A 25,457-nucleotide genomic window follows, 5' to 3' on the forward strand; every position below is an offset into this window, starting at 1 on the left:
ATGGTGGCCCCTTGGAGGAGCTTGATGGCAAGGGAGATCAAGGGCAGAGGGTGAAGATTTCTGATAGTGATCCAGTTGAACCCACAGTTTCCATCACTTTTCCCAATAAAGAAGAATCCTGAAACCACATATAGGGGTGAATAATCTGTTTTACCAGTGCATGACGGATCTAGGTCTACATAGGTGGAAAGAAAGTTCATGCAACCACAAGGAGCCAGGCAGAAACTGGGTGGCTGGGTTGTGGGTACGGTCTGAAAGAACAGAGGTGGCACAGCAGACGATAAAATTGTTTAAAGACCTTGTGTGTTCTTCTGAGGATGCCTTTTCCTTGACATGAGTTGACACAGTGACAAGGATTTCTTCAATAAAGACATAATTTTAGGTGGAAACGTCACTCTCTTTTAGTCTGCTTCAATTCAACTCTGAGGTGTGTATCTCCACAAATTTTCCGAGGGTGTCAGGTAAGCAAACTGAGACTTAACTCAGTACCTAAATGTATCTTTTAACTTTTCATTCAGACCTCTTTAGAAGGTATACAGGGCGATGTTCCAGGTGCAATGGCTGAGCAGAACCCCTGAGAGATGCTGAAGAGGGACTGCACAGCATCTTTAATGGGCCGGACAGAATTGAAAACTCTCTGAAGCTCTCTGCCCTGGTTTTGGATTTCTGACTCTATCTCTGGACCCCTGATTCTGTCACTTGTCTGACTGGCTCTGGGCATCTATTGTCGGGGGCTGGAAAAGATGCTGGCGGATTGGTTTGCATAGGCTGGGTCTCCAGTTTTGGGGGTTCCAAAGACAAGACTAACTGGTTAATCTGCTGAGAAAATTGCTGCATGTTGCGTGTGAGAGACTCTAGACCAGACTCCTGCCGAGCGATCGCCGCCTGCACTTTAGACTGCCAACCATGTGTTGCTAGACGCCAGACTGTATTGAAAGGTTTTGTAATAATAGACCCAAAAAGAGGCTGAATGCAAGAAACAAATTTAAAAGGTTTATTGCACAACTGAAGAGGAAAATAGTGTCGAGATGATGATGCTGGGGCTTTGACACTGGGAGCTCCTGACCGGTTGGTGGAGTGTGATCGGGATCTGGAGAAGAGACAGAGGTGAGTAAGTAAATCTTCCAGAAACACCACAAGATCAAAATGGGTGAGTCTTAAATTTGGTGTTGGAGAGGAGGTGAGTATAAACCAGGAGAGCAGGCTGGGGGCTGGAACTGGAGGCATCAAATCAGGTGGACATAAAATGGTGAACGGTCTCAGGAGACAAGATGGTGACCTCCACTGTCTGCGTCTGCCGCATGGTGGTCAAATGGGAGAACGACAGGACACAGTGTAAACCAAGCACTGATCAGGTCAGACTGCTGAACAGTTAACAAGAAATCCAAAATCTATCCTCGTCATGAAAACACAGAACACAATCATGCACAGATAGTCAGAGAGAGGTCCAGGTTCACATCCAGAATCTAGAGAGCAAGTGGGTCCAAAACACAGAAGAGACCAAGAGACAGAGAGACAGTAAGATAAGAGGGCCAGAGGCAGAATCCAAGGGACAGGGACAGAGCCAGAAATCCAGAGCACAAGACAACCAAAATCGGACTGACGTCAGGCGGAGCCAGCAAAAACACACAAATAAAAAATATGGCTGGAGAGCAGATAATCTAGTGAAGTGAGTGATAGTGAAGTGTTGCTTTTATAAGGGGAGGAAGAGTTTAAAAGCAATTATACTGATTAGCTAGTAAAATGATGGGAATGAAGCAGGAAGCAATCCAGAAATAAAGAGGTATTTCAAAATAAAACTGGAAGTGGATAGTCACCATGACACACTGGTATCTGACCCTAAACAGAACAAGTTTTAAGACTTGTGCCACTGCGGGGTACAATTGCATGGTTATGGCTTCATGTACACTAATATTAATGTTCTATGAAACTGAAAACACAGTGGTTGATAGCATGTAGCAGTACTTTCCATTATATATTTTTCTGTCTGGTCATAATCAAAACCATCTTGTAAAAATGTGAATATGTAACTTCTTGACATGATTTACTTATTTATACTTCTATAATATATCTGCTTATTTACCAACAATGTAACAGGATGGCTTCACATCACCATTTTTATCATGCAACTCCTGTGTTTATCCACACAAAACAGGAAGAAGGATTAAATGCATTCAGTGTTGGTACGCAATACTGCCATCTCATGTTCGAAGTCAGACATAATGTGTGAGACCCTGAAAGCTCACTCCCAATAGTAATAACAGTATTTGATGCTTTATTAATCTCCTTGGAAACATATTTAATTTACAGGCAGCTGTATTTTAGGCACCAAGGGCTAGGGCTTCAGTGTCTTGTCCAGGGAACCATGTGTCACATGGGTAACGTGACCGAGAATTGGGGAGAGGATCAGAAATCAAACCAACAAACCTGGGGTTTGTAGACAACAGCTCAACCAACTGACCCCTGGTCACCTGTTACAAATATCTTTTCTTAATCATAATCTATTTAGAAGTGGAAAATTTGATCTTATTAACATACCAGCTGGCTACACAAGAATATAAAATGTTGCTATTGAATGCGCTGCATATGCCTGTGTACATAAATGGAAATAAACATTTCATCATACTATCAGCTCATGAGTCAGTGTGATGCCACCCTGACAGCCCATCATAAATAATCACTCATCAGACAGTGCATGTGTGAGTTTTTGTGTTACACGGTGTGAGAATTATGTGCTCTAACACATATTACTCAAGCTAAGAAATTCTGCATTTCTGTCTCTCTATTGCATTTTGTCAGCACATTTCTTATCCGTCCTCCCATTTCAGATAAACCAAACATGGATCTGACACCTAATTAGATTAGCACAGTGACTCATAGCATATCACAATAAAGCCATCATCACTACAGCTACTACAATTTCAGGGGATTTTTGAGACCTTCTAATCATTTGCTGCCGTATATAATTAAAGCAACCACATGGACCCAGATGAATGGTGCTATTATGGCAGAGGCCATTAGTTTCTGCTGCAGTTTCTGTGATGCTTGTCACCTCTGTGACACTGACTCTCACTACATAATAGATGAAAGAAAGTTGGAGTAAAAGCTCTCAGATAAGTCTTGGTTTCCAGAGGGGAAAATTACAGGATAGAAGCATTACGAAGGACGTGCCATCATTGTGCAAGACATATATCTTTTATTCAGCTCTGTAGCTTCACATAAACTCACTTTACCCCTCTAAAACCATGTTCTGCGATGCAACGTGATCACAGTGCCTTACAATATAATGCAGTAGCTCTACAGCTGGGTGTTAATGTTCATTTTTATGTCAAGTTTTTATATAGACATTGAGTAATTCTGTTTAACTCAGAATACTTTCTTTTTTGTTTGTCTTTTTTTAATCCTTTCTTGTTTTTCACATGTCGTGTCATTTCATGTTATCGTGCACATTGTTTTTGGAGTTTTTGATTGTCACTGCAATATATATACTTCCAATAGCCTGTTTTGTAGTAATGATTTGCCTTCTGATTTGCTGGTGTTATTTACCAACACTTCAATACTAAGTAGGAATAAAAGGATTGAGTAGTATAGCTGTTAGTAGAAGTCACAGGACCAATTCAAAGACAACCAAAGAAAATTTGCTTAACAGCACTACAAACTATTTCCTTAACAGACTATTACAGTAAGCTGAAACAAAACTCTCATGCATCCTTGTTGAGATATGTCATATTCATTATTGAAAAAAAAAAAGTTTTCAGTTTCCTCTCTGTTTACCTCTACACTGTCAAGTCATCTACTGTCACACACAAATCTGTTGTTAGTATTTGTTGTAACAATTTCCACTGACTTCTGGACTTTTATTTTCTACACTCGCTCTTTAAATATAATTTACACACATATATATATATTATTGCTGTAATTTAATGGCCTCATTTTATTGAAGAAATTACTGCACCATGTTATATCATTAAAATCAACTTAATTATCTAACCAACAAATTGAGATTATCTAGTCTGGTTACCTCAATTATATCAAGAAAATAATCAGAAATTATTTCTGCGGTCTTAGAGTCATTGGAGTTTGTCTTGCTGGAGAGAGGAAAATCACATAGAAAATTTAATTACAGTTGCATCATCTATTTAGAAATGGTTATCCCTGGTGATCTGAATGAACACATCTGTGTTAAGTCCAATTGAATGTCTCTCTTTTTTTCTCCCTTCAAAAACAAACTACTTTTCTCCTCCGGCCAAGCTTGAATCTGATTCCTCTCCCATGTGGCAGTGACTTCTGTATATCAGATGCATCATCTTCCTTTTTCGTCTCTTAGCATATCAACTGACCCACAGCCACTATACTCAAGGCAAATATCCACCTGATATACCTGTTACTGAGTTGAGGTAAGAGTTTGTACATTTCCTAAAACACTTAATTTGATCATGTTGTCTGCTCTGTTTAATCAAAACAAGTGAAAAGTACCAATTTTTCTTAACAGGACTGTAATTTTCACTCTTGCTTCATTTCTTGTTCATGTCTCACATTAACTAATCAGTGGTGTTTATACTTTATGTTTCTTTCTTCACTGTGCTCATATCTTCCAAGTGATGCACATCTGTGCTCTGCTCGTCTGCTGCCTTGCTGGAATTACCCACAGGGTTTATGGAGGGGAGTCCTGCCAGCTGATGGTAAAGTCTATTCCAGGTAGTGTTTATCAGGCAGGAGATTTAGTGATCGGAGGCCTGTTCCCTGTTCATGTAAAGGCACCTCAGCCTGAGTTGGAATTTCAGAGTGAAAACAATAACACTTCCTGTGAAAGGTATCATTTTAAAGAAATGATTATGCTATGTGTTGTGTTATATGTATTTTGTTGAACATGTTCTTATGAAGACTGATGATCATCATGTGATTTTCCTGTGTGCAGTTTTAACCAGCGAGCTTATCGCTGGCTTCAGGCCATGATCTTTGCAGTAGAGGAAATCAACAATAACACAGACCTCCTACCCAACTTCACCCTAGGGTATCTGGCAGCTGATACTTGTTTAGCGGAGAGCACCACACTGTTAGCAGCCATGGCTATGGTAACTGGACAGGAAGTTGATCTGGCAAACTCAGAATGTGGATCTGGACCTGTGGTGCCAGTTATTGTTGGTGACCCACGCAGTTCAGCCTCCATTATTGTGGCAAACACCCTTGGGGTGTTTGATATACCCATGGTAAGAATAAAGGATGTGTTGTGTTAGTTTTGCTATTAAATACTGCATTTCACTTTTTTCTTGTTGCACTTTGGGGTTTGAGCTGCACAGCTCCCCAGTGCACTGCTGCGTCACAGAAAGGATTCAAACCTTGGTTCTGATCCTGTTAAGTTGGCAAGTTCTCTTTGGGTTAGTGAGAATTTTCTCTGGCAACCCATCTCAAAAACCTGATATGCTCCAACAAAGTTTCTAATAAAACTCAACATATGTCTATTTCTGTTTTTCAGGCTCAGTGTCACTGGCTCTCTCATTCTGTTGCTGTCTAACAACCACATATTCTTCCCAGGTAAGCTACTTAGCCTCCTGTGGGTGTTTGAGTGATAAGAGGAGGTATCCACTGTTCTTTCGTACAATGCCCAGTGATGCTGCAGAAGCGAGAGCCATGGCTGAGCTGCTGCACCTCATGGGGTGGACGTGGGTGGGGCTGGTGTCTGCGGATGATGATTTTGGCAGATTTGGGATTCAGATGTTAATGGAAGCACTCAGGGGAACTGAGGTGTGTGTTGCCTACCATGAAGTAATTCCAAAGGTACAGTAATGACTCATGTTGACAGTGTGACTACATATGCCCTCCCTAGTTGTCTGTTTCTTACCATCTGCTGTTTTCTCTTTTATCCTTAATATTGCTAATTTCCATCTGAAGGACTATCCAAAGAAAACAATGCAAAGGATTGTTGAAACCATCCAGAAATCCACTGCCACAGTTGTGGTAACGTTTCTCATAGATCCAGACGCAAAGGTACTTGCAAAACCTGCAAGATTTTACTATGGCATGGATTTATCACGTAGATGTTATTGGGATTTGATGCATTCAGAGTGATACACCTGTTCTTCTGATCTCGTTGTCAGGCTTTGTTTGAGGAAGTGGTTGAACAGAATGTAACAAACAAGCAGTGGATTGCTAATGATGCTTGGGTTACGTACAGTGCCATCTCTGTCCCTCATAACATTCCCTCCTTGGCTGGAACAGTAGGGTTTGCTTTACGAAGGGCAGATATACCCGGACTAGGACCCTTTCTGACTCGCCTCAATCCCAGCCTGGCTTCATTCAGCTCAGACCCTCTCCTGAAGGAACTCTGGGAAACATTGTTTGGATGCTCTTTCAGTGCTCCACTGGGAGGGAAATTGTGTTCAGGCTCAGAGGTCTTAGGTAAACAAAACATGTAAAATAATAAATCTTAACATTTACTTTATTTTAATTCACTTGCAATATTTGTGTCTTTTTAAAGGAACTGTCTCTACTTGTTAATGTATCCTGTGTAATGACTGACATGTAGGCATTGGGGAGAGTGTTTATGCAGATGTGTCTCAGCTAAGAATCACTTATAACGTCTACAAGGCTGTGTACGCTATCGCTCATGCAATTAAAGAAATGCTGGCCTGTGAACCTGGAAAAGGTCCCTTCCTGGAAGGCCGGTGTCCTGATCTGCAGAGATTACAGCCTGTGCAAGTACATTAAATCCTACAATTTGTTGATGTCATACATGTTACAGGCTGAGGAAGAAATTTAGAACAACCTTTGTCTGTCTCAGATAGCTCACTACCTGCGACAAGTGAACTTTTCAACACCTTTGAAGGAATGGATGAACTTTGACAAGAACGGAGACCCGCCTGCTTCATACGATATCATCAACTGGCATGTGACTCCTCAGGGAGCAGGGGAGTTTGTCACTGTTGGCCATTTCCTGTCCTCTCAAGGGCCAGATGGTCAGTTCCACATTAACATGGACCGTGTGGTGTGGGGAGGAGGCAGCAGACAGAGGGTGTTAATATTTATCTTATTTTGTCCGTCATTAGTCTGTTTTTACTCATTTAGACATACTCCAGAGTCTTCGCTTGTGATATAACTATCTGACCTGATCCCAGGTGCCCGTGTCTGTGTGTAGCAGTCCCTGTCCCCCTGGTACAAGGAGAGCTGTGCAGAAAGGGAGACCTGTGTGCTGCTTTGACTGCCTGCCTTGTGCTGATGGAGAAATTACCAATAAAACAGGTACTTTGAGGAATAAATTACTTACTTTACTTTTTATTTAGTTACTTTTTTGTGCAAATATTCTACATACTGATTCAATTTTTATTTTGAATAATGATACATGTATTAGCAGCCACTGTAGACTTAGGTTTCTATAACAACTCTATTTTCCTAATTCCTAATGAATGCCTTGTTATTGTGCCTCACTAATAATAAAGAGATTTAAGAGCTAATTCCAAAGCCTAAAGAATTTTGTTCTTATCTTTTTGATTATTATTATTGTTATTGTTACTGTTAAACATGTTAGACTTTCCAACTGTATCAGGTTTTGTGTACTAGTTTCTGTTACTTCTGTTTCTTCTACAGGATCACTGGAGTGTATTCGGTGTCCTGAGCGGTTCTGGTCCAACTCAAACCACACAGTCTGCATTCTCCAGCCGGTGGATTTCCTTTCTTACAGTGACACCATGGGAATCATCCTTTCCATTGTCTCAGCTGTTGGGACAGTACTGACAGTTACCACATTTGCCACCTTCCTTTACTATCGACACACACCTTTGGTAAAATGTAGCACCATCCCAAATGATCTACATTAAAAATGATCACATTAAACACCTTGTGATTTATCTGTGTGTGTCCTTACGTTAAATCTCTCTCTTAGGTGAGAGCCAACAACTCTGAGGTGAGCTTCATGCTCCTGGTGTCACTCAAGCTGTGCTTCTTATGTGCACTGTCTTTCATTGGACAGCCAGTTGCTTGGTCCTGTATGCTGAGACATACACTGTTTGGAGTCAGCTTTGTACTGTGCATCTCCTGCCTACTAAGCCGCACTGTGGTGGTCCTGGTGGCCTTTCGTTCCACACTACCAGGGGAAAACCTGATGCGTTACGTTGGGCCTGCTCAGCAGAGGTTGGGTATCTCCATCTGCACCCTGGTACAGGTGATTCAGTTTTTAACATGCTGTATAATCATTGTAATGCTTAATTCCTGTAGCAATTCATGCATGATGTTCCACACTCTCCACCATGTCCAGGAAACTAGTTACACAGAAAAGATTCAGTGTCTTCAGTGCTTTCTATTGAGAAATATGACGTTCAGTTCAGTATAATTTTTTCTGTTATTTTTCTATCATGAACTAACCCGAAATGTCCCAGGTGCTGATCTGTGCTCTGTGGTTGACCTTGGCTCCTCCTCAGCCTGCAGAGAGAGACATTATGGACATCTGGGGACCCAAGATCATTCTTGAATGTGCTATGGGCTCTGTTGTGGCATTTTCACTTGTGCTGGGTTACATTGGCCTACTGGCCTGTCTCTGTCTCCTCCTTGCCTTCCTAGCAAGAAAACTTCCTGACAACTTCAATGAAGCCAAACTCATCACCTTCAGCATGCTGATCTTCTGTGCTGTCTGGGTTGCCTTTGTCCCTGCTTACATTAGCTCTCCTGGGAAGTACACTGTTGCAGTGGAGATTTTTGCCATCCTGGCCTCAAGTTATGGTTTACTGTTGTGTATCTTTGCCCCAAAGTGTTTTATTATTCTTCTGAGGCCTGAGAAAAATACCAAAAAACATCTAATGGCCAGATAGGTCAATAAGTGAAAGAATAAATGTCTGTCTATGAATCTACATCTAATTGCTGGAACTGTATATCACACATGTAACAACATGAAGTAGTGAATAAATAATTATCCTTCAAATTATTATTATTGTCAATGTTATTAATGTTATTTGAGTATTATATAAGTTGAATTCTTCATCTACTTATGTTTGATCCAATGTGATCTAAATGTTAAAATGTTCAAAAACTTCAAAGAAAAAAAACAAAGAGCCACAAGGGTCTTGTCAACAGCACCAGCTGAAATACATCCAACAGAATATTTTCTTAACAACTCCCCAAACAGTTTTCTCAAATTGAACTGAGTTTTGAATTTTCAACACCTCACATCTGCTGCAGGGCCAGTAAATTTTAAAGTAAGGTGTTTATTATTTTATCTCTCTCTCTTTATATCTCCAGTCCAATCAGCGGTTCAACCTTTCCCCTAAGATATCATGTCACAGCTGCATAGTCATAACACAAATGATTTTGTATTGCTTTACTTAACTTTCTCCATGGTAAGGTAAACCTCCATGTGTCCCTGTTGGGACATGTCTTTTGTCATTAAGGAAAAGCATCTGGTCAGCACTTGCGTCATAAAAATATTCACTGATGACAACACTGAGTAAATGGCTGTCTGTAAGCAGAAATCAGGCTCTTTCTGTTTATCTTCTATCATCCAAGTCATCTAGTTTTCTTTTTTTTAGTATTAAGTAAAATAGATTTCTATGACTTCTAGACATATTCTCTATGCTTACCCATTTTAATAGATTTTACACAGCAAAGACACACTGCGTTTCTTTTATCTGTAGTTTTGTGGCCCATTCATATGAATCAAAACATTACTGCACATTAATTTCTCATTTAGACCAGACGAATTATTTAACAGTGGAAAAATTTATTCAGTTTATTTTAATTTAAAGAAGCAAAGAGTGCTATCATCTGAAGGATTACTTGTTGAAATAAAGGAGAGGCAGAAAAGAAATTAATCTGATGCCATACACCGCTGGAATTTGTTATGTAGCGTTAATATTTATGCAGGCTGGTAATGGATGTATATAAAGTGTAACAATGCTATCCATCTGTTCCTTGCAACACCTTTTTTTGTCTTGTTCCACAAAAATGTCCCTGAAAGACGACAGAGAGCCACTGCCTCTCCATCTTTCAACTTATTTCTCTTCCTTGGGAGGACAGCAGATCAATCAGCGGCAGATAATCAATGTTTGCCTGTGAGCAGCTGTGGAGAGCCAGAAAAATGTGACGCTTTAGTTTGTTATTGTACTGAACAGCCATGCGTGCCGTTTATACTCTGGAGTATAAGCATTTAATTAACCAGTGACAGCTGGGATTTCCACTGAGCACACTTCTGAGACCCTGGGCCTCATCACTCTATCTCAGGTCAAAGCAGCATGGACACCGCTGCTAAATCCCATTAAGATCTTGCCCCGAGTTGTCCCTCACATTTCTGTTGACTCTGACAAAGAAAGGAGACTCGTGAATCTGGAAAAATGAAACATCCCATTCAAAAATATATTTTTATTTGTTTTGTGTTGACTATGACTGGAATTAAAGTCTTGAACAAGTCAAAGTGTATAGGCAATGGCTTTGCATGTGGGGGGAAAATATTGGTGACATGAAAGCTGTGTTTGTTGTGCATTTTCCGGTGGGACTTGGTGAATAACACGGGCAGCATACACAGCAGACTGCTACCATCTGGTGGTGAAATGCAATCAGTCCTACTCGAGGAGAGGTAGTCTTATAAAATGTCTTCATTTTGAAAATAGACATAAGAAAAGTACAGAAGATGTACATACAATGAACACAGGCTGCTAAAAGTTGCCAGTTGCGGCTTTAGACATCAGGTGTTTCCTAGTGTTTTTCTCAGGTTTTAGTAGGATTATGTAGCACTTTGGTGCAAAGATGCAGCCCAGCAGTCCATAACTGGAGGCCAAAATAGCAAACACCTCTGTGACTATAGAGTACTTCCCTGGAGAGGTGAGGTATGCGGGAACAAAGGCTGCCCACACTGCACAAAAGATGAGCATGCTGAACGTGATGAGTTTGGCCTCGTTGAAGTTATCTGGCAGTTTCCTTGCAAGGAATGCCAAAAGAAGACAGAGACACGCCAACAGGCCAATGTAACCCAGGACCAGACCGAATGCTATGGGTGAACCTTCGTCACACAAAAGAATGATAATAGCGCTCTCATGTGGCATCAGTTGATGTGGAGTGGGGGGAGCGACAACCAGCCAAACTGTACAGATGATTACCTGCATAAAAAAAAAAAAAAAAAACTGTGAATACATTCTCATCTAATGATCCAGAACAAATAACTAACAGATGTTCTTACCTGAACAAGGGTACAGAAGGTAATGATTGTTTTCTGATGTGCAGGTTTGAACCATTTCATCACATTACGGCCTGGAAGTGTAGCCTTAAAGGCCATTAACACAACTACAGTTTTCCCCAGAACACAAGAGATACAGAGGACAAAGGTGATGCCGAATGCTGTGTGACGCAGCATGCAGGACCACTCAGAGGGTCGGCCGATAAAGGTCAGAGAACACAGGAAGCACAGAGTCAGGGAGAGGAGAAGCAGGAAGCTCAGCTCAGAGTTGTTGGCCCTGACAATAGGAGTGGTTCTGTGCCTGGAGAATATGAAAACCACGATGCAGGTGCAGATGGAGCCAATGAGGGAAATAGTCATCAGAGTGATGCCCATGGTGTCATTAAAGGAGAGGAACTCCACCTGTTTGGGGATACACACTGTTCTCTCAGCGTTGGACCAGAACTCTGGCGGGCAGTGCACACACTCTATGGCATCTAGAGGGAAGACAAGAAAGGTTGACCTGCGATACTGCAGTTTTTCCTCTCAAACATCACATCCAATTTGAAAACATAATGTGGGCAAGTAGGCTTTTCTCACCAGTCTGATTGCTAATCTCCCCAGCTGCACAAACCACACAATCATGGCAGCAGATAGGGACATTAGGTCTGATTGCCTTCCGGGTCCCTGGGGAACAAATGCTGCTGCATACTGACATGGGAACCTAAGAAAAAGACTTATCACATTGCAGTCATGATATAAATATACACTCACTGGTGCACCCGTACAATCTAATGCAAGACAACACAGCAGCTCTGCCATGAATTCTGCTTTTAGAAAGGTTAGAAATGCATTATTAAGGTGTTTGGCAGAGTTGAACTGGAATGCAATACAACAGGAGGGGTTTCTCATGTATTTTAAATATGTTGACTGGAACACATCTTAATATAATTATTCATATAATTGATTGCATTAGGTTGTACAGGTGTGTCTTTAAATGGCCAGTGAGTGTAAGTCTACAATTAACAATTGACAATACAGAATATTGTTCTGTTAAGATCCCTACTTTGGTTTGGTTTCCGTTCCATACAATATTCTGTTCCTGGATCTGAAGTTTTTGCTTTCCTGTTGCCGTCTCATCAAATTTGCCTATAGTGACATATTCCATTTTTCCATTCGTCAACTGCCAGTTGACCAGGTCATACATAGCTGCCGGGTCACCGTTCTTATCAAACTTGATTTCATCACCGAATGAGTTCAAGTAGTCCACTTGTTTAATGTAATGAAGTAGCTGAGGGAAGAACATGTGATAGTGTATTTTTTTTTTTACCAGAAATCATTCAGTTGATATAAATTTTGTTCATTCAGTCTAATTTTGAACATGTGGGACAGTACCTGCCATGTCTGTAGTGTGTCTACATCAGGACAAGCCTGCAAAGAAAATGGCCCTTGTCCTGTGACACAGCTTCTCATTGCCTTAAGCGCATGGGCAATGGCATACACAGCCTTATATACATTGTAGGAAATCCTTAGCTGTGACACATCTGAATAGATATTTGTCACATTACCCAGATCTTCTGCTCCAGAGCATGGAGGATAACCCCCAGCATTACTTTCCTGACCTTCAGTCTGCAAGTGCAGGCTACACTGAAACACCTTCTCCCAGAAAAGAATTAGGAAAGGATCTTGAAGGGCATCTGGGCTCGACGGATGCAAGCGAAGCAGAAAGTCTTTCAATCCAGGGATGTATGCTCGCCGGATGGCAAATCCCATAGAGCCCTGAAGGATGCCGTGGTACTTCTGGGGGGTCGAGAGTACAGCAGCTGTGCTCCAAGCTTCACTGGCCAGCCACTGTATCCCAGTGAGCCCATTTCTAATTGCAACATATGTTGAGGTGGCATTTTTGTAATTACACAAATAACTGTCATACATATTTTTCACGTTATAAATACTGTGGCGTTGTGGATGATGATGAACAGCTGAAATTGTCATACCTGAGTGCTTCATCAAACAGCGCTGCTGCATCCTGTTCCACAGCAAACACTAAAATCACCCGAGCCCCAGAGGAACGGATCTTGGATAGGACAGATGAAATGGCAGTCTGTGCTCGGTTCTTAGGGATGACCTCATGGAGGGCAACACACGCACCTAACTTTACAACCTCAGAGAGGAGATACAGTACACAACAACTTATTATTATCTTTACATGGTTTAAAAAACTGTACATTTAAAATAACATCTATTATGATTCAACTAAACACCTCTTCAGCAAAGATGTTTGCCCCACCACGACCATAGGCGTCATCCCCTGCTATCACACCCACCCAAGTCCAACCAAAATGCTTGACGAGTTGCACCAGTGCTTGTACCTACATGGAGACATAGAGCAATTTGTATCACTTTTTGAAGATGTGCATTTCTACAGAGGAAGTCTGTTTCTAACCTGGAAGAAGTCACTAGGCATGGTCCTTAAAAAGGCAGGGAATTCCTTTTTGTCACTCAGACAGGCACAGCTGGAGAAGTAACTAACCTGAATAGAAGGCAACACAAGAAACAATGTCCAGTGTCCAGTATTAAAACATCAGGGCTCTCAACCTAAAGGGCAATTTCATCTACTTTAGACTTGTTTGGGGAGCACTTGTATAAAACTGGTATTCAACTTCCTTAGTTCTAGCCAACTGAAAAACCAGATGATGTCATGTAAGGATGTTTTCAGTTGAGTGGCACACAGCTGTTAAACAGCTATTACAAATTTACCTGTGGCACATGGAAGATTCCCAGGAAACGGGCAACTACGAGTGACTGAGTAGATCCCCCGTCTCCTATCACTGCAGGTACAGTCCCACGACAGGTGTTTAGGCTCTTTGTCTCTCCGTTATCCCCTGCACCCTTCTCATTTCCCATCAACTCCATGGAAGCCTTCAGAGCCTGATGAGGTGTACTGCATGAATCATAGATCTTATAGCCCAGTGTGATATTGGGAAGGAGTTTGCCTTCTCTGTTAATCTCCTCAATGGCAAAGATCATAGTCTGCATCCAACGAAAAGTCCGAAAGTTAAACCTATAAAAATAGACACTGTGTATTCAGCTCAAGTTTTAATTTCATTTTCAACACAATTATAATTGCAGAGCTCAGAAGGTAATTTCATTTGAGACTGTTCACAAAACATGTTGATTTAAGGCAGAAGGATTTGTGCCATACTTCATTTGAGACAATGTTACAGTTGCTTAAAAACAATGTACATGTTTAGCAGAAAAAGAAAGTTTACCTTGTGCACTGTGTGGGAGGAGGCTTAGATGTAAAGGTCAAGCTGGGCTCCACAACCATGTCATGAAGGGAGAAGAGTCCCCCCAAGGTGATGTTCCCCTTTTTCTCCAGTACAGACAAAGGCATGGACCCTTGGAGTATTCTACATTGTTGGTTTTGGTCTTGCTGGCAGTTGTAAGGAAAAATTCCACACCACAACAGAGTCCAAAGCATAAGCTCAGTTCTTCTCCAAATAACACTGGGTTCTCCTGTTCTCATCCAAGAATCAGTCATCCTGGCACAGTATAGCTTTGATATCAAATGTATATGTCTAAAAATCCCAAAAATCAGGAAGGCTATCAGTGCTCAAAAAAAGCGAGAGGTAGCACACAGAAAATAATACATCATGAGCATTTTCATTTAAGCAAAGATTTGAAGTGAAAATATGATTAGTAGAGGTTGCAAAAGTAAATGATCTGTCAATCAAACTAATCAGTAAAGTCTCATCAACTTAAGCATTGCGTATATAACGTAAGTGCTGCTTCACAGCACTGCCAGGTTGTCTAGTCTATAGTGCCAGGTAAGAGATGCTGCCGGGTCGGGTATATATTCTACCTAGGCTCGTGATCAATGGAAAAAGAGGGCACGGTTTCACAGTAAGTAACTACAAAAACAAGAAGCTGAGATGAACACTTGATCATAATGGATAAAGACAAGAGCTGTGACTTGTCACAATGTCATGCCTGACTAGGCCTAACTCGTCCTTCAGTGATGTGAAGATGCAGACAGTATGTCACCAGGGGCTGCTGAACTAAGTTCACCTTTCAAATTTAAAAACAGATGGGGAACAACAGAGTAATAGGAAAATTCCACACTTGAAATAAAGAGAAATGTAAAGGGGTACACTGAATATATATTTAATGTGTTTATATGTTACAGTCATTGTAGATGACTTAGTATGAATCCAGACATATTCATACTAATTTAACTGAATGTTTCACTTTTTTAAAAATCAGTAATCAGATTTTTTGTCTGTTTTCTCTCATTCTCACAAAAAATATCCTTCTCTAACATTAAACTGGTTGAAAGAATTGAGATAAATGAGTCATTAGGCTGTGGTGCACATCATTATCAGGATGAACCCTGCAGGCTACAAAACAGAGCACCACACATGTAAAGCAAAGAGACTATTACGTGGTGCATGTTGTGCTGCCGTGGGTCATAGGGCCCCTTAATCATCTAATATGTCCCTGTGTGACTCTCAGAAGAAGAAGGAAAGAGGTACATGAAAACAGAAGGTTCAGTGTGACATAGTATTTTTTCTTTTCTTGTAAATAAACCTTTAAGGAGGTCTTGGACTAAAAGGATCCTGTTTTAGTAAACAGGTTGTTTCTGAACAGAAGTTGATTAAAAGTGAACAACAATGAGAGAGGATCACAGCTTTCTTACAGGAATATGTGATCCAAAAGAATCAGAGTTTTGGATTTCCCATTTTCCCAAATTGTCTTAACACTAGAATTTTAATACAGAAAAAAAACACAAAATAACAAAAAGCCCGGCAGTTGTTGATGGAGCAGTGACACTGAATGATGAGTAGCATAGGAAGTACAGGGCATTGTTATGTGGTGCAATGGGATTGGTTACACAATACATTTATTATTATTATTATTATTGATACAGACGTTAATGATTAATAAAGGTATGCAGGCTGATTGATATAGATGGAACTGAATGAGAGAAAATATAGATAGTAGATCTGACATTAGTCTGTTCAGGTCTCCACCCGTCAGGTCAACATGATTCCTCAGCTGTAAAAGGACAATAACAGATATTTTTTATGTCTCATCTGTTTCATCTGTGAACCAAGTCATTCATTGTTTTTACTCTTCAGTCACAGTAGAGACCTGTGTGGTGGGATTTCACTCTTTGTCTTTTTGTTCACTTCCATTTGTCAAATGTTTTGGGTCCTTATCCAAATCTGTCCTCTGTTCTGACACAGTGAAAATAGAAGAGATGAAGTAGTAGTTGTAGTAGTCTGTTCCTTTTGTACAATATGACCGGTGGTAAATTGATAAATCTGGCAGACAACGTTGGATATATCTACACAACATGGTGCATAAAAAATGTGATGAGAAAAAATCTGGAACAGTTTGATAATCACTGAATCCCTAATGAGTAGTTCCTGAATAACTATGAAGATTATAATCACTAGATATTTATCAGTGAGTAATGATTAGTACACATGTGATAAACTGAGTATTGACTACTTTCCTGTATGTTAGATGTACAGTAGTAAACTTGTAATGATTCATTCATTACTCATTACTTGATTGCTCTGTAAAATTATACATCATTGTTACTTCCATATGAGTATCTGATCATTACTCACATTTCTCTGTGTTGTACATTATACTGGGTAGTTACTGAGTAACTGATCATTTTATAATACTGCATTATTTTATTTTTTTCAGATGTGTTATTGATGATAAGAGCTTTACTTATGGCTGCCCTGACACATTTTATAACACAACATTTATTTAAATGACATTTGTCTTCTATTATATTATTGTAAGTGGACACTTGTAGATGATGTCAGTGTAAATCTTTTGTAACAGGAATGTCTGGACAGGATTTATAGAGACATTGACTCCAGACACACATAAAACAGGCCAGAGACATTACTCTTCAGCAGCACAATTTAATATAATAGTCTAAAGATGAATTGGGACTCATAAGAAGTGGTGTTAGTTTGTACCTTAATCCATCAGAAAACAAAAAAACTTGCGTGTTGTGTGAGCAAACACTACAATCGGAGTACACAAAAATCTGTTAGTTCCACAATTTTACAAATGGTACTACTAACCACTCACATTTTCAAGTGTTACCCAGCATTTCATTGCTCTCCATTACCACATTTTAAAAAAGTATTTTAATTGTTGCCTTGATAGGTGCAAAGTGGTTTTTATTCTATTATTACAAGTATAGACTAATATTATACTTTTCAAAGTAATTGAAAAGTATTGTATCAGTCTCACAAAGTGGACTTTTTTTATTTTGATGCTCATTTCAAGCATGATACACATTCAATATGGTGATTTAAAAAAACGAACGGTTGACCTAAACATGTCCAAATGTTTTAAAGATGGACAGTCCCGCAGTAGTTCGCATATGTTTTTGAATACTTCTCTAAAAAAGACAGTAAAAGCACCACTGTCAAGAAAAGTTGGTGTAAGTTTTAGAAATTAGACATAGTAAGTCTTCGACAGTAGAACTTTTACTGACTAAATCCTGGATTACACCCAATAACCTTTAACTTTAAGGAATCTCTGGTTGCATAATTTTTTTCATTTTGTCATCCCTGCCTTAAAGTTTATGATTTTAATTTAGAAAGTATATCATAAACTTTATTTATTCAACTTTTGTGTGTGTGTGTGTGGGTGCAGGAGTGACATCGGGTGGTTGTGTTTTGGGACTCATTGGGTGACTTGTTTGTGAACTTGAACATCAGGAAAACAACCTGTGTTGGGTTAAATGTAATCAGTCATGAATAACAACATGCACTTTGACGGTAAACTTGTTATTGTGTATATTATGAAACCATGGCATCATCCTAAACCTGCCAATTAACCTTTTACTCGGAGGGCTGAGGGGGGACCGCAGGGCAAGCTGGGCAGGCAGAGACAAGCAAGCGTTTCCAACGACAATGATGACATCTGGCCCTGAGGCTGTGAAACACGAGCTCAGCAGGTGTTGTGTGGTAAATTAATTCCGATTGGGTTTTAATGAAAGCTGATCTCCCCTCGTTCAAAACAAGTAGCTCACAGTAATTAGTGAGACTCCAGCTGAATCATTGTTCATTATCAGCCACACTAATGAGGTCAACATTGGAGAAACTCTCTTTAGGTAAAATGTGCCAAACATTTGACATGTCAAAGCCTGTTCATCACACCTGTTTGAGGGTGACAAATAATCATGCTGTAATGTGACAAATGCGACATGTTGGAACAAAAGTAATGTCTAACATACTTTGTAGTGATAACAAAACTTTCAAAAGTTCAAACACCTTGGCTTTGTTCAGTTCTACAGTTCAAAATCTAATAACTAACAGTCCATGCAGACTGACTCAACCGGGTCCAGATGTTCCTCCATCCACACTTTGGATGAAATTTGATAGAACATGAATGACCTGCAGTGAGAACTCTTTATTCAGCTGTAAAACATGGTCTGAGGAGACAGAAATGACAAAACACCTTCATATGTTGTCAAGTTATTTTTGATGATCAGAAAGTCAGGCAAAGTGTGCATGTCAAATGGTCATTGTCTCTACATGGAGGAATTGCTCAGGTGGTACCCCATACAAGACATATTAAGTATGAATAAATATTTGTTTTGACTGGCAATTCACTCACAGTCATCTTTACTTGCCAAGACAGGGCCTCTGGTACATGTTTCTTTTAACCCCAATCATGATCCCCTCAACTGTTACCAATTGACCTAGCATCATCCAGAATGGTGCCACTTTAATATTTTATAAACTTTTCTAATCAGTTTCCTATCAAACAATCTCATTTATAAATGTGTTGCATGTTGCAAAGTCTATATTGAGTATTAAGTATTAATTAAGTCAATTAAATAAAACACATGTACAATTAAGTTGCACAGTGAAGGCACGAAAAACTTCACTCTAACAACAACAACACCAATATAATAATAATCATAATAATAGTTATTAGTAATTTCATTATATTATTATAATTATGTTGTTATTGCAGTTTTTCTGAATGGGGTTTGTGGTTTAAACTACATTATAAGCTTAAAAATACCTTTTGAGCTAGTGTAAATCTTTAGATTTTCTAGATGAGTCTTTCTGGCTGAGCCAGTTATCACAGATAAGTCATGTTCCTCACTTCTTATCTCCAATGTTTTTTAACATTTCTAATTCACACATGCATTGATATTTATATTTAGGATGTAACAGTAATTCATTTTCATCACCAGCTGCAGCATCATCTACTGTATGTTTTTTAAGGGTCATTTTTTTGTTTTGCGGAAATTGCACAGTGTTTCCAGGAGATGGCAACATTGTACATGGTATGGGAATGATCATAGAGTGTGGATGACTGTATGAGTCTGTAAACACTTTCCTGTACAATAATAATCCCACTGTGGGCACAAGGATAATCATTTGTTTTCCCACTAGGTGGAAAATTCAGTGAAGTTTACAGTCATCATTAGAGTTAGCAGAAGTTGATTGTTCTAACTTTGACCCCATTACTTTTAGCTTTTATCTATTTGGCCTTTATCTGATCATTTCTCTACTGTTTGCAGGTAGAGTGATAATACATACATAATCACACACAATACACATCACCCAAATACAAATGTGGATGTTTATTATAATCTGTATTGTTCTTTCTTTCTTCTTTCTTTTAATTAATATTCCTACCCCCCCGTTACATAGTACTTTAAGACTAATACATATACTATTGTTTTCAAGTACTACCTAAATAATACACCTGGCTAAATAATAAGTTGGTGGCAACAGTTCAACAGGGTCCTTCCCTTTTCTATAATCAAAGTGTTAACCCCCATAAATCCCATATATCCATAAAAAATAAGTTTTGTTATGGTATTGTTGGGCCTGCACAGACCCCCGAAAGTCTCCCATCTAAAAGATTTGGCATTAAGTGTGACAAAGGCTGTTAGCATGGCTTGTTGTCAAGCATCAGCGTTTAACTTCAATAACATATCTGCAGTCTCAGAAAGGATGTTTGACAGTCACATGAATGTGTTTGGGAGCTACATTATTATTATTATTATTATTGTATAGTTGGGCCTCAGAATATAGTCAAGGAAAGTAGATTATTGGCAGTCCAGAAAACTTTTAATCACTTGGGTTGTGAAATGTGCCATAACATTTATTTTTACTTGTTGTTCATCCTGACAAAACCCCTGAGCTCTCAAGCAGCTCATGATGCAATATCCCTACAGTGAAGTTTCCAGTGTAAGCTGAAAGGAAAGGTGTGAAGGTAGGCTGGAGACACAGGAAAATCCATAGGGAGTTTGTTAGTTTGTTAGTTTGTTAGAGTGCTTGTGAGTGGGAAGAGTCTGAGGTCTAACTCATGGTCTTGCCCAAGGCACCTGCACTTCTCCACATGTGTTTCTATTAAATCAGCTCCCAAAAGGCAGATCCTCTGGAGAGATGTTAAGAGTTTCATAAACTGAAATGCATCTCTACAAAGGCACAAACAACAATTTCTTTTTAATTAAAAAGGACCTAAGAGCCGCATCAGTTCCCTATTAAACATTCATTTGCCTGAAAAATAACAGTAACAACAAATTAAATATCGCACGGTCCAATGCCTGGCTAAATTAGTTAGGTTGAATTGTTTATTTTCATCTGGTGTCAAAAGTGTAACTTTAATTCCCTTATCCAAATCCACTTGCACTAAACATGACATGACATGCAGGGTAGACTAATTTTGCTAATGATGATTTTGTGTAAAAGCACATTGTTTTATTGCTATTTACACACTCTTGATGATTAGCAGAGTTACACTGGGAAAAACAAATGAGTCTAACAACTGTTTGTGATCATGTTTGTGATACCACTAAAAAGTTTGTTGCACTGTAGTTGCATTAACCAGATTGTTGGATATAAAGAACAAAACAAAATAACATTTTCAGAAGTTGTCTATAATCTTCCACTGTTATTGCATCTATTCTATCAAAAACCTTGAAATAAACCTATTTGGAACACTTAAATAAAGAATAATCAAGTTCCTCCCTTGTTGACATTAGTAGTACATTTGAGTTCATCTGCACTAATTATGTAGTATGGCCATTTTTCAGTGACCACTTTCCCCATAAGTGATGACTACTGCTGTGGGGAAAAAAGTGATGACATTAGTTATTATATAATTACTTTTTTGTTACATCATATTGAATAGTTACTAAGTAGTGTAAAATAAGAATTGAGTTGTTTTCTTTAACTCAGAATTAGCGTTTAATATCTCTATAGGTAATGGGTCCCATTTAAGGGAGGATGCCATGTTGTAAGTCCATGCTTCTACAGTAGCCCAGAATGGTCAAACCAAATACTGGCTCTCTAGTGGGAATTTCACATTTTCAAGTTGAAGGAGAATCTTGGCCTTGGTGAAACTTTAGCACTGACATAATTGTACAGTGTTTGACAATTGGATATGACTGTACTATGTGCATAGAATATGACTATTAAAAAAATGGAGACTTGTTTTTAAATGAAAAAAAAAAAAAGATCAGGTAATTATAAGGTATGACTTTAACGCTGATGAACTAATCATTAACCAGTGATTTGCTACTATAGTATCTCCTTCTCGGTTCTCTACTACAGTAACTATAATTGTGTACTTTATGGTTCCTGATGAGAATTGTTCAGACACTACTCATCAAAAGGTTCATGCAGGAAATTCAAATGTCACCTGTAAAGTGTTATCAAATTGTTATTACTGACCAACGTGCTTGAATCATGTAGTTGGTTACTGTGAATGGACTTGAACCTCACAATTAGTAATTTTGCTATCAAATCAGTAAGACGTTCCTTTCATTTATTTGGGATTGTCCTATATTGTTCTTTGGACTTTTGCTAACTACAACTCTTTCTTTGAGTGTGATCTTCTCTACATATACCATAATTTCATGTCAAGGCCCATTCAGCACTGTCATATTTCACTTACATCTGATTGGTTAGTACCAAGTAACAGGCCTGTGAGTCCTGCCACCATTTAATATTATAAAGTGTCACAGTCTGATTTAACCACAACCAGAGTGGCTCTGTCCCACCAGGACCTGGGAGTACACAATGTCCCGAGTGATAACAGGGCTGATTTTCATGAGACTCCTGTTGGCATTTGAAGCAGTGGAGGATGAATTTCCTGTTTGTCAGATAATGGGGAGCCCAGAGTTCCCTCTGCTTTCTAAAGAAGGAGATGTTATGATTGGTGGAGCCTTTTCCATCCACAGCAAAATCACTCAGCCTCCACTTTTCTTTACAGAGAAACCAACACGTCTCACATGTTCCAGGTAACTTTGAGCCCTCTATAGAACTAATTACCCTAAAATATGTTACAGTCAAGGTAAATGTGTTGCTTTTTTTGTCAGTGTCAATCTCAGAGAGTTTCGATATGCTCAGGCCATGATCTTTGCAATTGAAGAAATAAACAAAAATGACTTTCTTCTTCCAAATGTTTCAATGGGATTCCGCATTTATGACAACTGTGCCTCAACATTATCCTCAATACGTGTGGTTATGGCCTTAATGAATGGGGATGACTGGATTGTGGGAAAGAGCTGCTCTGGTCAATCAACTGTACATGCAATTATCGGGGAATCAGAATCGTCTTCAACTATTGTTCTGTCACGCATGACTGGACCATTTCAAATACCTGTGGTAAGAGGAATAACTGTATCTATCAGTCTTTACTATGTGTGAATTGTTTTTATTCTGTTTCAATCCTTATTCTGTCTCACTTCTCTGTTTACTTATCTGTTCCCAGATAAGTCATTCAGCTACTTGCGAGTGTTTGAGTAACAGGAAAGAGTATCCCTCATTCTTTCGAACCATTGCCAGTGATCTCTACCAGGGCAAAGCCCTTGCCCAGCTGGTTGAACACTTTGGCTGGACCTGGGTTGGGGCAGTTAACAGTGACAGTGACTATGGTAACAATGGCATGGCTATCTTCCTTGCTGCAGCTCAAGAGAAAGGAGTGTGTGTGGAGTATACAGAGAAATTTGACAGAGCAGAACCAGAAAAACTCATGAAGGTGGTAGAAGTAATCAGAAAAAGCACTGCCCAGGTCATTGTTGCTTTCATGGCGCACGTAGAGATGAACAACCTTCTAGAGCAGTTAACTCTGAACAATATAACAGGAAGACAGTTCATTGGTGTGGAGGCCTGGATCACTGCTGACAGCCTTGTGACTCCCAACAGTTTTAGTGTGCTGGGAGGTTCACTGGGTTTTGCTGTGCAAAAGGCTAATATCAGTGGCCTGGAGGAGTTTTTAATTAAAGGTTTCTGGGAGACTAATCTAAACTGCAACAGGACCAACTGGAACAGCATGATAGAAACAGAACCTTGCAAAGAAATCCAGGATCTCATTCAGCTAAAAGATTATGATGGCGATGTGGCAGAGATCAGAATGTCTACTAACATTTACAAAGCTATCTATGCTGTGGCCTATTCTTTGCACAATATCCTAAAATGCTCACAGAGTCAGGGTTGTGATAAGATGGTGAAGGTCATGCCCTGGCAGGTAAAATGAACGGTTTATTAAACTGTTTCTGTCTTAGTTTTTTGGATCAATAAGCTAACATACAGTATTTTGTTGCTGCTTTTTAGGTTGTAGAGTCTCTAAAGCAGGTGAATTTTACTATTAAGAATGGGGACCAGGTGTGGTTTGACAGCACTGGATCAGCTGTTGCCCAGTATGAAGTGGTGAATTGGCAGCGTGGCTCAGATGGCTCAGTCCAGTTTAAACCTGTTGGGTACTACGATGCCTCCTTACCTCCTGGACAGAAGTTTGTTCTAAACGCTGAAGTCATAACGTGGCCTGGAGGAAAAGCTGAGGCAAATATCTAAGACTTAGTTATGTAGTTTGACTAACTTTTATCTTGAAAAATGATTGTTAAATGCAATCTCTGACCTCTGTCTTTCTTTCTTTGACTCAAAGTTGCCTGTGTCAGTGTGCAGTGAAAGCTGCCGCCCAGGAACTCGTAAAGTCCTTCAAAAAGGAAAGCCTGTCTGCTGCTATGACTGTATACCATGTGCAGAGGGAGAAATCAGCAACACCACAGGTACCACAGACTTGAAGTATGGAAATATTCACACATTGTTGGTTTGTCAAAGTCTATGCTTTATGTTAAAATTTGCAATGGTTCAGTGTCTTATTCACGTTTTTAGGATGTAACAACTTAAATTACAATAATAGTAACAATATTTCTATTACAGATTCTAATGGGTGCAAAAAGTGTCCTGAAGAGTATTGGTCTAATCAAAACAGAGATGCATGTGTACTGAAAAGCATTGAGTACCTCTCCTTTACGGAGATTATGGGAGTAGTCCTTGTGTTTTTCACTTTGTTTGGTGTGCTTCTAACCTTAATTGTGGCCACTCTATTCCTGATCAATAAGGACACTCCCTTAGTCAAAGCAAACAACTCTGAGTTGAGCTTCCTGCTGCTCTTCTCCTTGACTCTGTGTTTCCTGTGTTCGCTGACGTTTATCGGCCGACCCTCTGAGTGGTCCTGCATGCTGAGACACACAGCATTCGGCATCACCTTTGTCCTCTGCATCTCTTGTATTCTTGGAAAAACATTAGTGGTGTTAATGGCTTTTAAAGCAACACTTCCAGGCAGTGATGTGATGAAATGGTTTGGACCAACACAGCAGAGACTCAGTGTTCTGGCTTTCACTCTCATCCAGGTTTTGATTTGTATACTTTGGCTGACAATCAACCCTCCTTTTCCCTTCAAAAATATGAACCACTACAAGGAGAAGATTATTTTTGAATGTGCCCTTGGGTCACCGATAGGGTTCTGGGCTGTGTTAGGATACATTGGACTTCTAGCTGTCCTATGTTTCATTCTTGCGTTTTTGGCTCGAAAGCTGCCTGATAATTTTAATGAGGCAAAATTTATCACCTTCAGCATGTTGATCTTCTGTGCAGTGTGGATCACTTTTATCCCATCATATATCAGCTCTCCTGGGAAATTTACTGTGGCTGTGGAGATATTTGCAATTTTAGCCTCCAGTTATGGGATACTTTTCTGTATATTTGCACCAAAATGCTATATTATTGTACTTAAACCTGAACTGAACACAAAGAAACATCTCATGGGGAAAACATGAACAAATTAAAAGAAAACAAATGCTATTAAGTCTAAGTTCTAATGCTATTCTCACCTACTTACATAGCAATTAAACACACATTTAAATGTTTTCAAATTTCTTCCAGCAGCAAGTATTTTAAAGTAAATTTGATTGTAATTAAACTAATAATTTACAGTATTAATTTTAATTTTATATTATATAAAATAAAAA

General features: G+C 39.4%; 3 protein-coding genes across 3 annotated transcripts; 2 read left to right on the forward strand and 1 right to left on the reverse strand.

The window, feature by feature from the left end:
- The first annotated feature begins 4,664 nt into the window (after positions 1 to 4,664).
- LOC113173529 (extracellular calcium-sensing receptor-like) lies at positions 4,665 to 8,801 on the forward strand. The gene is made up of 11 exons (XM_026376961.1): positions 4,665 to 4,813; positions 4,919 to 5,210; positions 5,536 to 5,778; positions 5,893 to 5,988; positions 6,099 to 6,399; positions 6,527 to 6,699; positions 6,782 to 7,012; positions 7,116 to 7,239; positions 7,585 to 7,778; positions 7,880 to 8,158; positions 8,373 to 8,801. Exons 1-11 carry the CDS (start codon positions 4,680 to 4,682, stop codon positions 8,799 to 8,801), a joined length of 2,496 nt encoding a protein of 831 aa, XP_026232746.1. The 5' UTR covers positions 4,665 to 4,679.
- A 1,836-nt stretch (positions 8,802 to 10,637) lies between these two features.
- LOC113171787 (extracellular calcium-sensing receptor-like) lies at positions 10,638 to 14,675 on the reverse strand. Its single transcript, XM_026374480.1, has 10 exons — positions 14,404 to 14,675; positions 13,892 to 14,195; positions 13,578 to 13,664; positions 13,396 to 13,503; positions 13,129 to 13,295; positions 12,530 to 13,007; positions 12,201 to 12,425; positions 11,735 to 11,858; positions 11,159 to 11,631; positions 10,638 to 11,078 (listed from the first exon to the last, which is right to left on the reverse strand). The coding sequence occupies exons 1-10, from the start codon at positions 14,673 to 14,675 to the stop codon at positions 10,638 to 10,640; spliced, it is 2,679 nt and encodes an 892-aa protein (XP_026230265.1).
- A 7,627-nt stretch (positions 14,676 to 22,302) lies between these two features.
- LOC113172536 (extracellular calcium-sensing receptor-like) lies at positions 22,303 to 25,265 on the forward strand. The gene is made up of 6 exons (XM_026375542.1): positions 22,303 to 22,442; positions 22,521 to 22,809; positions 22,916 to 23,671; positions 23,758 to 23,985; positions 24,089 to 24,212; positions 24,367 to 25,265. The coding sequence occupies exons 1-6, from the start codon at positions 22,309 to 22,311 to the stop codon at positions 25,263 to 25,265; spliced, it is 2,430 nt and encodes an 809-aa protein (XP_026231327.1). The 5' UTR covers positions 22,303 to 22,308.
- Positions 25,266 to 25,457: the final 192 nt, after the last annotated feature.

Source organism: Anabas testudineus, chromosome 13 (genome assembly GCF_900324465.2).
Source record: "Anabas testudineus chromosome 13, fAnaTes1.2, whole genome shotgun sequence".
Classification (NCBI taxonomy): Eukaryota; Metazoa; Chordata; class Actinopteri; order Anabantiformes; family Anabantidae; genus Anabas; species Anabas testudineus.